Source organism: Phoenix dactylifera, chromosome 12 (assembly GCF_051530095.1).
Source record: "Phoenix dactylifera cultivar Ajwa chromosome 12, Ajwa_hap1_PhDact_Kaust_v1.1, whole genome shotgun sequence".
NCBI lineage: Eukaryota > Viridiplantae > Streptophyta > Magnoliopsida > Arecales > Arecaceae > Phoenix > Phoenix dactylifera.
Genome location: NC_143201.1, coordinates 22,149,446 through 22,164,750, shown reverse-complemented (window position 1 = coordinate 22,164,750; position 15,305 = coordinate 22,149,446). Strand labels below are relative to the sequence as shown.

The following is a 15,305-nucleotide window of genomic DNA, read 5'->3' as shown; positions in this document are numbered from 1 at the left end:
AAAAGTCACAGGGTCTCAACACAACGATGGTTGCAAGTTCTACATCATCTTGTTAATTTTGCCAAATAATTTGCTTTTATTTTTATTTATTTATTTATTTTTTGTCGAGAACTGGGATGGGCGAAAATGGGGATAAATGTAGGATGTTAGCAGATCAAACCATGGTGTCTTGTATCTAAACATTAGGGACATTAGCTGCCGAAATCTTGTTTTTTAGCTTATTTACTTAATTGTGGCCTAATACATAGGCAATTGTTCTCTAATGCCGCCACGCACAGTCCCAATCTCATACATTCAAGAAATTCCCCCTCCATTTTGTTAACACTTCAGAAGTCCTATAAAATTTGTGATAACCAAAGAACAAACACGATTCTTTAAACACATTCCTAGCTAACAGTAAATAAGTGGGAGATAGCAGCGTAAGGTTAATACTGGATCTAATTGTTTTCTCAGGCGTTCTCTATAATCTAAATGAACATGTTGGTCTAAGAAATCTAGCACATTGATGAATTGAGACACTGAGGACAAAGTTTTCGAACAATATAGTTTTTCTATAGTGAGCAACTTTGAGCTCTCAACTTTTTATTAGTAGGTTTGGGGTTCCTTTCATCCTCTAGAAAGGAAATATTCTGAAACTGACAACCAACTTAGGAGTTAGCGAGGAGCACATTTGGAGAAAACCCTCATATAAAATAATCCCTCTCATAAAGGTTTTTAAGCTTAACCTTTTGGTTCTCATATCTGGCTCCTAAATAAATTTGGCAAGACCTTCTTAGGGTGATGACCATTAAAAAATATCCCTGTTATGTTTATTTATTTATTTATTTTTCATTGTATAAACTATTAGTATGTTTCGTCAATAACAAGATGAATCAAGTTCTGTGCCATAGAAGGCTTCTGCACACCCTTATAGATCTGATGTCCACATTCTTTGTTTTTTTTAACAAAAGGGGGTGGGGGGTCATTTTAGTTTCACTGGGATGATGAAATTAGGTACAAATAGAGAGTTGAAACATGGAACAGAAGGAGGAGGGGCAAATCAACCTCTTTTGACATCCACACTCATCATCATTAAGAAGCATATGAAAAAGAAAAATGCTTTGAAATGCTCATAGAGCATCTAAAATTGGATTGGCGACTCTCTGAGTTGCCTCAATCCCCTTGTGCCATGTGTCAAGATGAGGTGCACAATTACTCCACGAAGAATGCCATTAGAAACTAGGCTACTATTAGTTCGTTGTGGCATGAGGAATTCCGTTCTCTCTTGCTGCTTCATTAAGAAATTGAAAAACCTAAATTTAAAATTAGTTTGTGCAGACATGTCCATATAGTTTCTACGAAGAAAAGAGAAAAAAAGAAAAGAAATCATCATATTTTATGAGCCTTCAGGAGAATTAATATCGGTTTAACATGACTGGAAGTTCTAAACAGACTAGGAAAAAGTTTACGACTTTAGATTAACTGCTTTCTTTTTATAAGCTCTACTGAATTAAAGCCTTGATACCATCCACATCCAAAGGTGTACTTTTTGTTCTTTTATGCATCCTGATAAGATATAGTAAACTAAACACTACCTAATCATCTTTTTATCAAAAAAAAAAAAGAAGAAGAAAACACCACCTAATCACCTCTTGCAGAATACCCATCCAAAGAAAGTTGTGACGTTACCTCTCACCACTATTAAAAACCATATCGACTCCATTTTCCTGAAATATTCTTTCCAAACATGCTTATAAAATACCCAACATGGCAATAAAATATTTACTCTAGAAATCAAGTGGCTGTTATCCATCTAGAGAATTCCATTTTAAACTGCATTGTGGTATTAAACTAAGTTGTAAATGGAGATCTCACCTTAATCATATTCATACCCCATTACAATTGGCTGCAATTGGATTGAGCCATCTTTTAGGCTTGTGTTGCTAATTGACATGTTCAAGTTCATTCAATTAGATAAATCATTTGAGTTAAAACAACAATTTCAAACTTGATTTATAATTAAGCCAAATCATCCGGTTTTACCCGAGAAAAAAAAGCCAAATCTAAACGCCCCTTGTAGTCTTGCAAGCAAATATAATTATCCAACAAAAATTTAGGCAATAGTCAAGCAGTGGCACAAACATCACATGTTCGACTATGCTAATTTTTCGATCATCGCTTTGTAAATATTTTCAACACCTCCAGTAATGCTTAAAAAATGAAAAAAAAAAAAGGGTATAGGAAGGCCTGAGCACTAATTAGCATGGTGGGCCTAAGCTCCAATGTAATGGTTTGGGAGTGAACCAAGCCAAACCCAACAACCCAAAGCTCTAGATGGCTCATAGAATTATCAAATGATATAAAACTTTCTGATATTAAATTACGAAAAATGCTTGAGTAACTCAAATAAGTCCCTCAAAGAGTGACCACTCTATTTGAATCGGCTTCTTGAACTGTGTCAACAAATGAAGCAAGGTGATTGGTGCAAAGATTTGCTGAGTTACTCTTTCAAGTAGCTTTTCTGGGTTACCGTAGCATTATTGCTCTAGGACAACACGCTTCGGGCGTCCTCCGGCACGCCAATTAACGGCTCCCCACTTCCTACCCGCCCCCCCGGCACGCCCACTTCTTCCAACCAACCTCCTTTTCTCCTCTTCCCTCCCCCCACGTCCTCTTCTCACCAAAAACCCTCCTAAAACTCCTCTTTTTCTCTCGTTTTCTCTCTCTGAGGCAATGGAAGCGTGCTCGGAGAAATGGGAAATGGCCGCCTTGGCGAGCCCGAGAATCTCCTTCTCCCACGACCTCTCCCCCTCCTCCACCGCCGAAGCCCGCCGTCTGGACGCCTCCCTCTCCTTGGACTCCACCGCCGACGACTTCGACTTCAACTTGAGCGTCCACATCCCCACCGACGACCGCTCCCTCGCCGACGAGCTCTTCTCCGATGGAAAACTCCTCCCCCTCCCCATCAAGAACCCCTCCACCCCATCCAATCCCCCAGCGCTCCCCCCACCGCCCACAATCCGGTATCCGAAGAAGTCCGGCAGCCTCCGCGAGATCATGGCCAGCTCCGAAGATGACAGCAGCGTCAGAAGATCTCCCTCTTCTTCCCAGAAATCCTTCTGGCGGTTCCGCAGGAGCAGCAGTCTGACTTGCAGCGGAGGCAGCAGCCGACCAGGACTCCTCTGTCCCTTCGCATTACTCCGCAGCAAATCCACCGGCTCGTCGCCAACTCCGAACCCACCAAGGCCCGACAAACAGTACAAAAAGACCAACCACACTGGCGGCGGCGGCGGCGGCATCAATTCATCGTCGTCATTCCTCCGCAGCTTCTCGACTGATTCCAGCTCGAGAATTTATTACTACTCGAGTGCGCGACGATCGTGCAGCCACGGGGTCAGAATTAGTCCGATTCTGAACGTGCCGGCGGCCAGCGGTGCGTCGTTTTGCCATCTGTTCTGCAGCTGTGGGGGTAAGAGCATGCGAAGGGGATCAGCAGTTACTTGTTCTCCGTAAAGCATGGGAAGAAGTGGATTGTTTCGAAATTATTACGAGGGAGGGGCCTTGTTCGTTTGCAATGATAGGATATACTTTCTCTTTTGCCTTGTTTTTTCCTCTAGCTTTTGACTTACTCTGCTCTCTTGTTTGAAGTGTAGTGGAAGTTGTGGGCTTGTAGGGAGGGAGTGTGATGGAAGGAATTGTGGGTAGGATGGATCATGAAGGGTGTTGAGGGATTGGGGGACAGCGAGATCCCCCTGCTTTCATGCTTGCTTGCTTCCTTGGGATTTCCTCTCTCTCTCTGCTCATTGTTACTCACTGCTGCTTTCTTCTATCTTTTCCTATGTATTTTTTTTCACCCCCACTTCTGTCGTTTTTGCGGGCTATGGGATTGCTTTCTTTGTTGTGCAGTTGGGGGGTCCATGTTCTACGTTTGTGGTGGCTTGTTTCTAAAGGTTTTGGCCTCTGTGATGCTTTTGACTTTGAGTTGCATCGTATGTTATAACTCTTCTGTCCTACTTTTCTTGCTCCTCTAAACTTCGGTGGGTTTAAGAAGGGAAAAGTCTTACTGACTTCTGTCTTCCTCTCAGACCATATATGGAGAGAAGTTGCTTTGTTTTGTATGTTTTGTAATTGACTCGCCATTAATTATGATCAATAAAGCATATTGGGAGCGTATTATGGTAGACTTTCTGCATTATTATTTGCTTGGTTTCGTCGTGTCAAATCGAGTCACATCATCCTTGCGTGATGGATAATTACCAAACAAATGTTATGCTGCAATTTTTGGTGGTAATATTTTTTGGGATTTTTGTCGCTTGATCTCAATATTTTCTTGCTGATTGGAGCGCATGGAGATGTCTGCAAATTGTTTCTACGACTGAGTCTGCTTTGATTTAACAAATCAGTGGCAAAAGCTCACAAATATTTTATTGTTTTATTAGACTCCTTACGTCCATCTATCTACAAACCACCGAAGTGTTTCTAATTTAAAAAATGAGTGAGTGAGAAAAAACAAAAGATTAGCTACAAGGCCACTTGAAATATTGTTTCAGGCTTCTTTCAAATTTACAGCATGCATGCATGGTATTTGCCCTTAAGATAATTATTCATCTCCACAGCCCATGATTTCCCTCCATTCTTCTTATCATATTCCTACTTAAAGCCTTCTAGAATAAATCCCCATCGTTGCTGGAATCTTTCAATCCTTCTTTCGCCCAAAATATTCTCGTTCAATTCGATCCATTTATTTGGTCAGCTGGATCAAGTCTAAGTTCAATGCCCTGTGCTCTTCTCGGAATCATTCCTCTCAAGTTAAAAATCTTCATTGGAGTTCAATCAATCTAGTGCAACTCAACAAATTCCATTGCCGGTGTCTTTTAAAATCATCTCAAAATTATCTAATACATCACTTTTGGAGATTCAAGCATCACAAATAGCTTTATGAGTGCAAATCACCCAACACAATAGCTTCACAAATATGTGGTATTATATGCAAGTTTTTGCGGACCAATCGACCCCGTCTCGTATAAATGTTAGTCTCTAACATTCTCTAACATCGGCAAACAATATCAAAGGCAACTCACGATGAGAATGGCCGAATCTAGCCTCCTTTAACGGCACGAATAGGTTTGGATCTCGTAGCATCGGTTTGGGATTTTAGGCTCCTCTTTTCGGTGGGTGTCACATGGATGGTGTGGGCGCCAATCGAGTACTGTGGGTCGCTTATTGCAGTGTAAAAGTGAAGGGCAGCATGGGATGGATGCTGGTAGCTGCGGTCACAAGCACATGCATGCACTGCTACATGAGTACATAAAGATGCTTAAAAGAGAAGAAAATTTTGTTATAATTAATCTTTTTTTATCGAAACTCATGTCCTTGCATGTTAAATCTGATCTAAATTGTACTTCATTCTTCAACTTGATAACGCTGCTGCTACTCCTTGATATCATAAACTAAGGTTGGGCTCGAAGAATGTCCCCTTTTATCTCAGAAGTTATATTTGTAACCGAGTTAAGGTAGAGGCAAAAGAATGGGGCATCAACAAAATATACTTTCATGGTCAACTTTCCCTTGCTCTCGTCGAGATATGTAGATTAATCTAGATAGACTTACTCCACCATCAAGGTGGGATATGTAGGTTTATTCTACATGAATTCCATTTTTTGAGTTGCATGCAAGTGGCATCCGAATGTTCTTCATCCTCAAATTTTGAATTCCAGTCGTTTGATTGCTTCAGAAAAAGTTTCCAGAATACAATTCTTGGGTACAGAATCGTTTCAAAATGTTAAGAAGACTCTCGAGTCGGGGCCTGTTAATGGTTGGACCAAGCATAAGACTGCTTGCAAGTTTGCGATTGGCGTTTTCTAAGATACTTGGGTCCACACTGAATGCAAATGGACATGTCACTTCATGAAAGCAGCCACAATGGAAAATAGGAGGAAGAAGAACTGAGTGAAATTGAGCGTATCGTGCTGCTTAAATGTAACTGACGTTAACATGTAATTCCTTATCCCTGCAACACTAGTTACTCAATTACTCAATTGCCAGTGGCAAAACAGCAACTTAGATATGCTACCTTAAGAAGGTTGATTGGAATTGATCCTTTTTTTATTTTAAAAAAAAGAGCTGAAAAATAACCTTACAGGAGCTACAGTGCAATATATAGGTAGAAGAGCACAAAAATATCATCTACATTCCACACCACTTTCAATTGTACTGGCCTAAGCATAGGCACTTGAAAAATTTGGCTCTTTGCCCAGACAATGCTTTCAAAGTTAAGAACTCATCGAAGTCAGACATGCAATTTGAGCAAGCTTAATCCAAACCCAACTTGTCGTTTGGGTCCATTTGGACTAATATTTATGTTACTTGAGTCAGCTTGGACTGAAAGTTGTCAAATTAATTTCCTGCCAGGTTAGGCTCTAATTAGAGTTCAGGCAATCCAGAATCTACCTGACTTCAAAATATGCTTATATGATAAAAAGGGCCTTAAGAATACATTGGTGACATAGAAGATGTTAGTCTTCTGTTTGCGAGCTCTGGAGACCATCTGAACAGAGAACCAATGGTGCCTCGGAGATCTCTCTCAACACCGACCGGAAAACCTCTCCGCCAGCAGCTTCCCTTGTAGTGCCTTGTTCCAACATTCAATCAGTACTTACCAGGGGACACCTTCGACCGACTAGAATGACTGCAAATCCATTTGTCATTGGAGATGAGGCATCAGTGCTCTTTAGATCAATAAAAATGAACAGAGATCAGAGACATAACCTTGTAATTCACCAGCATTTCCAGCTAAAACAAGGAGGAAAATTGCTCTCCGAATTATGATCTCGAAATGCCCTGATAAGGATCACCTTAAGGATATTATTGATAAATATCTTGTCTAGAAGAAAGAGTTTGAAGGTGTCTTCAGGTCCTGCCACCATTTGACAAATGGGCAATACTAGACTCACAGCAGTCACAAAAAGAGAAGTCTTTCGATTGCCACACTAATTGCTAGGCGCCTTGAAAGGGGAGTGTTTTCAGTTGATTCCATTTTTGTTTGTACATCGGCAATGGTTCTAAATCAGTGCTCAACAGTCACATAAAAACAATATTATGAAGAGAGGATCAGAAGGCTTACAAAGAAGATGTATATTTTTTTTTAAAAAAAAAAGTCATATCCTTTCTTTCATTTCAGGTATACTGCAACAAAGTAAATTATAGGTCTAAAAAGCTAAATATTCTATTTAATGCTCCAAAACAAGCATGGAGACTCCGAAAAATAGTTCGACGATATAATCCATGTCAAAGAATGAGCCATGGATAAGAATCAAGTATTTTGTTTATGTTTCATGGAAATGTACAACAGCATATAGAGCACAAAACTTATATGATGCTCTTAAATATGCATGCATTTAAAACAGTATGAAAATGTTACAGACACACACAAATACATGTATGTATCTGTATGTATGTATGTCCATGTGTGTGCATGTATGTGTACATACATACATACACACATACATAAATATATGTATGTATGCATGTAGACACACACATGTGTGTGTATAAATATACATATACATACACATATATACACAAACATATGTGTGTGTGCATACACACACACACACACACACACACACACACATATATACACACATGTGCATGTGTGTACATATACATATATAAATATGTGTGTGTGTGTATAAAGATATATAGATATATACATATATACATATATACACATATAGATATATACATATACACATATACATATATGTATGTATGTACATATACATATGTATTACACTGAAATGACTCCTGCAAAATACACCAATTCTCCACCACTGGCAGGGTATCATGCCTCTCCTTCGGTTCTCCAATTTGCCTGCACCTGAACTGGGTATAGGAATTTGATAAACATAATCTGATTTTGTAAGATCTACTTGCTTTAATTTATCTAATTTAAATACTACCAGATATACCTGCACACGCCTAGTGCAAGCATGCAGTAACACATTCTATCATCCTGGATAAACAAGTAGTAACTTAGAATCCATTTTCTCATACAACTAATACAATACATAAATCATAAAACAGTAATATACCACATCTAATACCAGTCCAATTGATTTCGCAGATCTTTTTTATAATATAATGTCATGAAGTGAAAATTAAACTGCCATCAATTGTCTACACATGGTTAATAAAACCATCATAAAATTTAAATGACCCATAAATAAATTGCGTTTCTATTAACATAATCCTCTGCTTTCATTTTCTATGGTCTTTGTTTCTTATCTTTCATTTAATTAGTGACTACTAGACTATATTGGTTTTGCCTGTTACTAATTTGCAAGAACTGTTTATAATATATGCGATAAAGTGAAATCCAACCCATCTTCTGTTTTTGATCTTCATACAATTAATAAAGCAAATATAAAGAAGCCTACTGAAAGCTAGATTAGGCTGTCCTCCTATTCACATGAATCTCTACATTCTCTAATTTTTCATGATCATATACATAATGAATTATTTTTCTCATGTTCATTACAAGGAGGTATTTAACTACTTCTATTTTGCAAGTTAACAGCTGTGTCCATGGAACCATAAATCAGTCTATAACCTTTTGTGACAATTGCATGTGTTCTAGATTTATGAAGTGAAATTCAATTAATTTAATGGGGAATTGTAGCTAAAAATACCTAAAAATAAACTGGATGAGAATTTAGGGGAACGAAAACCGCAAACACATTTGATCATTTTTTTTGGGAAATTGTGCCTCTTTAGCCACATTGAGCATGCTGGAACTATCAATTTAGTCAGAATCTGAATCGCCTTTGTCATCTTCTCTGATTCTGCAGACATATACTCAATTAACTTAACTAAGCTTTGACCCCAAACTAGTTACCCTGCAGACATATCTGAAAAGCAAAATTTAATTTGCAAAAAAAAAAAAAAAATAGGTAGCTGTTACTTAACCCAACAGCAAAAACAAGTGGGAGACATCAGAAAGATGCTTCTATCAGGGGTCATAAACATGGAAATTCATTGTAAGCAGTTATTTATTTATTTTCTTTGTTTTTTCTTTTGTGTGGGACCTGTGGGTGTGCATGTGTTTTTTTTTTTGGGAGAGGAGTTTTTTTTTTTTGGGGGGGGGGGGGGGGGGAGGGGAGCAGGCTATTGAAGTAGAAAACCAATTTGATGCCAAAATCTTAGCATCAAATAATTAAAAAAAATATAGAAAGATTACATTAACCAAAATCCAGTTAATATCCTATAACCCTAGCTTCTTCTTAACCTTCTAGTTCTAAAATTTTAACTCCGAGGCATTTTTGATCCAGTAAAAGAAATAAAGAACCAGAAATATTCCACAAACCAGCTTCCTCTGATTCATTGTTTGGACATTATATCTAAAAGCATATCATTCAGATTTTTACAAGTCACCAAAGCAAATTTTCAAATTAAGTCATCCTATGAGGTATTTTAATGAGATGGGGCTGATTTGCCCAAAGCAGTCCATTGAAACTAGCCCAGAACAGATTTCCACTCAAACATGCTTGAACAAAAACAAAATATCGTCTAAAACATATAAAATTGACCATAAGCAATCAACTGGTCTTGGTTGTATTGGTTGAGATAAGTTAGATGCTCACTGAAAGTAAGAATTAATATGCTAAAAACTTTATATTTCACAACCACTTAAGTTGGACTGGCTTTCAATGACCAAAAATGATAATCCCTGATCAAAAATAAGCACAGAATGGCTCCACTAATCATTTTTATTTTAATTCAATTGTAACGGGTATGTGATAGAGAGAAGTACATCATCCAAGGTCCAGATTATACAAGATTGATCATATAATTTTTGTGGAAAGAGGAAAAAAAGGTGGTTCTTTAGTTAGCTATTTGTGCACTAGAGGTAAGATAGTCTATAATAAACATTGTCTTAACCGATGCTCATTTAAAGATTCTATTCATTGCCAAGTTTGGTGGAATCTTGAACAGTTGTACGCTGGTTGCATGACCTTAAATTGTGAAACACAAATTATATGTTTCCCTCTCTGCCAACTGTTCTTTCAGGTTCCATGCCAGGACCATTATGCTAGTTTACAGAGGTTGACATCTGATGATGAAAACACTCAAAAATCAATTACTCGTACTTCAAATCTTAAAGTAAAGATTGTAGAAAGAGATTATTTTGATATACAGACACAATGGGAGTTGGAAAAAGAAAAACAGAAATTGGCAATCAACAAAGATTTGATTAGACTAGCCATCAATAAACTTTCAACAACCAAAGCTTCAATCAGTCCATTACGTGATTTACATATATAACATAAAGTTATTGATGCAATCATCATGCCCTGTTTTCTGTTGGGTTCTAAACAACCATATTTTTTGAAGATAAAATTGTGAAAGTATGAGTTAGTAACCCAAAATTCAATCATATCTCAAGGCTAAAATAACACCACCAACTGAACAAATTTAATATAAAAGAAATGGACAGAAAACTTATTCAAATCACCATGTCTAGATCTATATAGCTAAAAGAAAAGTTTCTGAATTAAAAGAAGCAACCAAAAAGGTAAATTATTAAAAATAAGAGATAAATGAAGGATAAAAGAAGACAGACAAACTTATTAGTATGCCTTCATCTAAATAAGATAGAAAATAGCAAACTGTTTTACCCATTTAAACTGAATCCATGAGCAACTTTTAAAGGAGAACAGGGAACGGTAAAATTGGTTCAAATAAAGAGTGTTTAAGAAGAAAGAACATGTTAATGCACATGCGTTCCCCGCAATGTGTGTGGTGCATGGGTCTATGCATGTAAGACACGCACAAAGGAGCAGAGGTTATTTATGTCAAAATTTACCAAGCATGTTTCTTTTTAAACTGTTACCACCATCCCACAAGTTTCTCTTCCTTGACGTCCAATAAAAGTTTCCAAGAGTGACTTTCTTCGATTTCTCACCTTTACAAAGCTCCACAAGGCAGGCAAAAAGAAAGAGTAATAGGACATCTATAGGGTTTCTTTCATCGGTTGTCTTAAAGGGTTTCTTTTCTGTATATACATTCCTCTTCATTTATCTTAATTTTTCTATTAAAGTTCGTAACTGATCATGATTTATATTTTTAATTATTACAGCTTTCAGTTTTCATCCTCTGGCTTAAACTTTTTTCCCAGAAAAAACTTGCGTGCCTTGAAGGATACAAACTTGAATCAAAAATTTTTCGAGCCTTGAAGGATACAAACTTGAATCACCTGGATGCTTAATTAATCAATTATTTATAATGAGGTTTCAGTTGCAAGGTAAAGGATGGTTAGAATTCTGAGAGGATGGTACAAGACAAAAACATCAAGTGAACCAACTGAACTTATTTCTGGCCTTAACTTTAAACAAATCCACAGCATTAGTAAGTCAGCAAGATGAATTAGAATTCTCAAATCACATGAGATGATTCGAGTCAGAAAGCTAAGGTTCACCACAAGTCGACAGCTGACAACATAATTTCAACTAACTGAAGGGCCTTGATACCTATAACCAACAAAGTGTAGAAAACACCATTTTATTCAATCTAGCAATTATCACAAGTTCAAAAAACAAATTAGTGTTTAATTTTCAAAAATATTTCATTATAAGTGCCATCCACTGCTTTCATGGATAGGTTTCTAATTTAGATACTATTTCCTGCAGCAGTAACTCTTTATCAGAGATAATAAAATGTCATCATTCTATTCATTGTGGAGCCATAAGAACGTACTTAAAATGAAGAAGACCAAGTTCAATGGAGGGAAAACTTCTTAAAGAAGCTTACTAACATTAAAAGGCTGCTAGCCACCTGATAAAGCAACAATATATCAAGCAAGTGTTTCAGTTCGGTGTGGAAACAAGAAAGATACCTGCCCAATTTTGTGAAGGAGATTTTCATAACAAGCAATGAGAACAATAAAAACATATTTTAATTTTTTTTTATTTGAGATTCTGATTAATATAACCTAATATTAGCATCAGATCACCATACTAAAGAAGTATGACCCTCCAATGAAGGAAGTGCAAAGGGAACCATACAACATTCTGTCAATCCGCTGTATCATATACGCGACAGCATATCACAATATCTAGCCCAAAACACATGCACATGCATTCTGATGCTACGACAGAACAGGAGACCAAGCATGAAACTGTTTTTTTATAAAGAAGCAACATTGCCTTAAAGAATTAAAGATAAAAAAGATAGAAAGGATAGCACCAATAAACACGGTTGTTGCCACCCAGTAGTTAATATATGGAAGTTAAAAACAATTTACTGTTGAAAACAATCAACTAACTATAGCATCTTTCTCTCACATCAAAATTAGTGAACAAATATAAGTGTCAGAGAAATCAAAATCACAAAGCATCAGAAACTGCACTCCGACCAAGGCAATAAATGCAAAATGACAAATATGTAGCTCGAAAGGTTTCAGCACTTACTGACTTCATGCATTAACATGAGCAATCACACTTTTTTCTTTTATTGCTTTAAGTAGAACACAGAATCACTCTTAAGGAAAATGAATACATAGATGAGACTTGTCGCTCCCTCATGTTCTTACCAGAGGTTTCTTTAAAGGCAAAGGCACTCCTTTTCATGCAACTAGCACTGCATCAAATCTTATTCTGGTTTCATTCACATCCTTGGATGAAACACAAATCTCAACCAAGCCATCCAACTGTCTAATTTGCCTGTGGATGTAAGGAACACCCACGGCACTTCAAGAAACATATTATTTGCTTATTACATTTTCCCTCTGTCAGTAATCCCATAATCATCATAAATTCATAACATATGTTAAACATTGCACAATTTGAATTTTTCATCGATCAAGCACCACCGAGTATTGGCCTCTTATCTTTATCAACAAAATGACCCAGCTAGCAAACAAAACCATAACTGTTCTTCAAGAATTAGGAGATTTTTCTTGGACTTTTATCCCCGCATAAAATCCTATTAATAGCAAAGTTCACAATTGCAGCCAGAAGCTAGCATCTTCACAACCTTTTCCACCAGCTCCCATCACACCTCTCCCCATATGATCGAACCAAGATATATATAGGTAACAACATGACATCTCTTTCAATACATGGACTACAAACCAAGTTCAGTTACCAAATACCAGAGTGTTTATATTTTTAGATAAATCTTATAATATAACATTTAAAAATTCAAACAAAACCATCTTGCCATGTCCACTTTGAGGAAAAAAATTTCAGAAAATTTAAAAGATAATTAAATAAAAAAAAACTTAAATTAGAAAATAATGTAAAGAAGCAAGCTTGCATAGCATAACAAAATGCAAACTTTAAACACCTTTATTTAAACTTTTAATTTACAGATTAATATGGTGTGCTACAAAACCACACTAACCATGGACACGGGACTAAAGTAATAGTCAGAAATTAAAAACCCTGGAAGCTTTCTCCACGAACAAACATCTACTTTGATCACATCCTCTAACTTCTGCAAACAAAAAACAATTCATCAAGGTGTCGGTTCAAATTTATCCAGAAACATTCAAAAAATCTGGAAAAAGCTAAAAAGGATAAAAACAAAAAAAATGGTGACTACCTTACTCATCAATTTTGTACGAATCCAGAGTTACCTCGGATAGCCACAAACCAGGGAAAAGAGACTGCAGTACCAAACAAATTAAAAATAATCACAAAAACTAATTTGATCGGAAAAGAAAATTAAGGAGTCAATTATACCAAGAAAAGGAGGGAAAAAACTTGAAAAAAAAAAAATCAGATTTTTATCAAAAACTCTCTTACGTCTAGCTGCTTCTGAGCGATCCTCTGCCTCTTCTTAGGCCTCCGAGGGGGCTTCGTCCCCTTGAACAACAAAAAGTCCTCTTCAATCTCCTCGCGAGACAGCGAGATCGCAAACTTCTGCCGCTCCCCCTTCTCGGCGCTATCTGATCTCAGCCTGACCGGCTTTGCTACCAGGTTGCTGTTCTCGGCCGCCGGCGGAGACGACGGCCCAGCAGCCGAATTGGGGTTCCGGGGCCACCCGTTCTCCCCCGGAGCACTGCAGGCAGCCCTCCTCGTTCTCAGATTCCACGGCCTCATGGCCGCTGCCGCCGCAGCAGCAGCAGAAGAGGAGGACTCCTCCCCCTCCCCTTCCTCCGGAGATCTTTCATCGGCCTCCTTGGAGTCCCTCGCCTCCGGAGGCGCCCACGGAGGGCGGGATTTATCCGGGGAGGAGGAGGAGACCGGCCGCTTCTGGCCAGCTCGGGCGTCGTGCTGCGCGGTTGCCGGAGCCACCGACCCGGCGTTCTCGCCGGCGGCACCGCCGTTGAGGTTCATGCACCTCAGGAGCTTGTGGCGCCCCCAGCTGAGGGTCGGGAAGGAGAAGTTATGGAGGCGGGATTGCGAGAGCCGCGGCCGCGGCGGCGAGCGGGTACGGTTCTCCGCAGGCAGCTCCGCCGGCCTCTCATGAACCTCATCCTCCTCCATCGATTTCATCATCAACGGTGAAATCGGGGGCCGTTTCCGGATCTTCTTTGGATCGGCGGGGAGAGAGAGTGGGGAGGGGGGTGGAAGTTTTCTGGAAGGAGGAGCAAGAGGAGAGAGGGGAGGGGATGCTCAACGTTCATGTGGGGGCTGGTTTTTATCTCGCGGTTTATGTAAGGGGGGCAATTTAGACTTGGGGTGGGGGTGACCGGATCGCGTTTAATTTCGCCTGCACGATTCGTGGACCCGCTTTGGAGTGCTCTAATCGGGGAGTGGCAAACGGATCCGACGGCTGAGATTAGTAGATCGGGTGAACTTTCGTTTCTGATGCTCGAGGGTTTGGCTCGGGTGTTACGAACGCGGCGGATTCGGTGGAGTTACATAAGAGCGCAATATCGTGTTACAGAAATAATAGAATTAGACATTAGAATTTGATGAGTGCGTGCGGATTGGATTTGGGCCACCGCCTGAAAGGTGCAGCTGGGCCACATCAGAATGGAACGCAACTTTGTGATGACACGTGGCATCAAGGATGTTGGCATGTGATGATACCAAAATACTAAAAGAACAACTGTTCACTCAGCAGGCCAGTTTAATTTTTCGGATCAAGCAGCAAAGCTTTAAAAAGAAAATGAAATTTAGGTCAACAATTATGATTAAACAGCATGGATATATCATATATGGTACCTATCCAAGCAGTATTTACAACTATATTTATCAGGACCACAACATTGCCTCCAAACACATCATTTACTGTCCATGCAGCTACTAATCATTTTGAATGCGACTGGCCATAGCATGCAGATTTAGGATTCAAAGAATGTAACAAAAGTTAAAACT

General features: G+C 38.6%; 2 protein-coding genes across 3 annotated transcripts; one reads left to right on the top strand and one right to left on the bottom strand.

Annotated features, from left to right (window-relative positions):
- The first annotated feature begins 2,039 nt into the window (after nt 1-2,039).
- LOC103723592 (uncharacterized) lies at nt 2,040-4,160 on the top strand. Its single transcript, XM_008814548.6, has one exon. It carries the CDS (start codon nt 2,713-2,715, stop codon nt 3,490-3,492), a length of 780 nt encoding a protein of 259 aa, XP_008812770.4. The 5' UTR covers nt 2,040-2,712; the 3' UTR covers nt 3,493-4,160.
- A 2,120-nt stretch (nt 4,161-6,280) lies between these two features.
- Nucleotides 6,281-14,638, bottom strand: LOC103723583 (uncharacterized). 2 transcript variants are annotated; one of them, XM_008814540.6, is made up of 3 exons: nt 13,785-14,638; nt 13,582-13,645; nt 6,281-13,470 (listed from the first exon to the last, which is right to left on the bottom strand). In XM_008814540.6, exons 1-2 carry the CDS (start codon nt 14,478-14,480, stop codon nt 13,583-13,585), a joined length of 759 nt encoding a protein of 252 aa, XP_008812762.4. In that variant the 5' UTR covers nt 14,481-14,638; the 3' UTR covers nt 6,281-13,470; nt 13,582. The 2 variants fall into 2 exon arrangements, with proteins under 2 accessions (XP_008812762.4, XP_008812761.4); XM_008814539.6 differs by having other exon boundaries at nt 6,281-13,473; nt 13,785-14,637.
- Between the last annotated feature and the right edge of the window lie 667 nt (nt 14,639-15,305).

What these genes read in the sequence shown, in the direction of transcription:
- LOC103723592 (XM_008814548.6), top strand. Translation starts at nt 2,713, where the DNA reads ATGGAAGCGTGCTCGGAGAAATGGGAAATGGCCGCCTTGGCGAGCCCG.
- LOC103723583 (XM_008814540.6), bottom strand. Translation starts at nt 14,480, where the DNA reads ATGATGAAATCGATGGAGGAGGATGAGGTTCATGAGAGGCCGGCGGAG. An exon ending in TCGCTCAGAAGCAGCTAGAC is followed by an intron (nt 13,646 to 13,784) that starts GTAAGAGAGTTT and finishes TTGGTACTGCAG; the next exon opens with TCTCTTTTCCCTGGTTTGTG.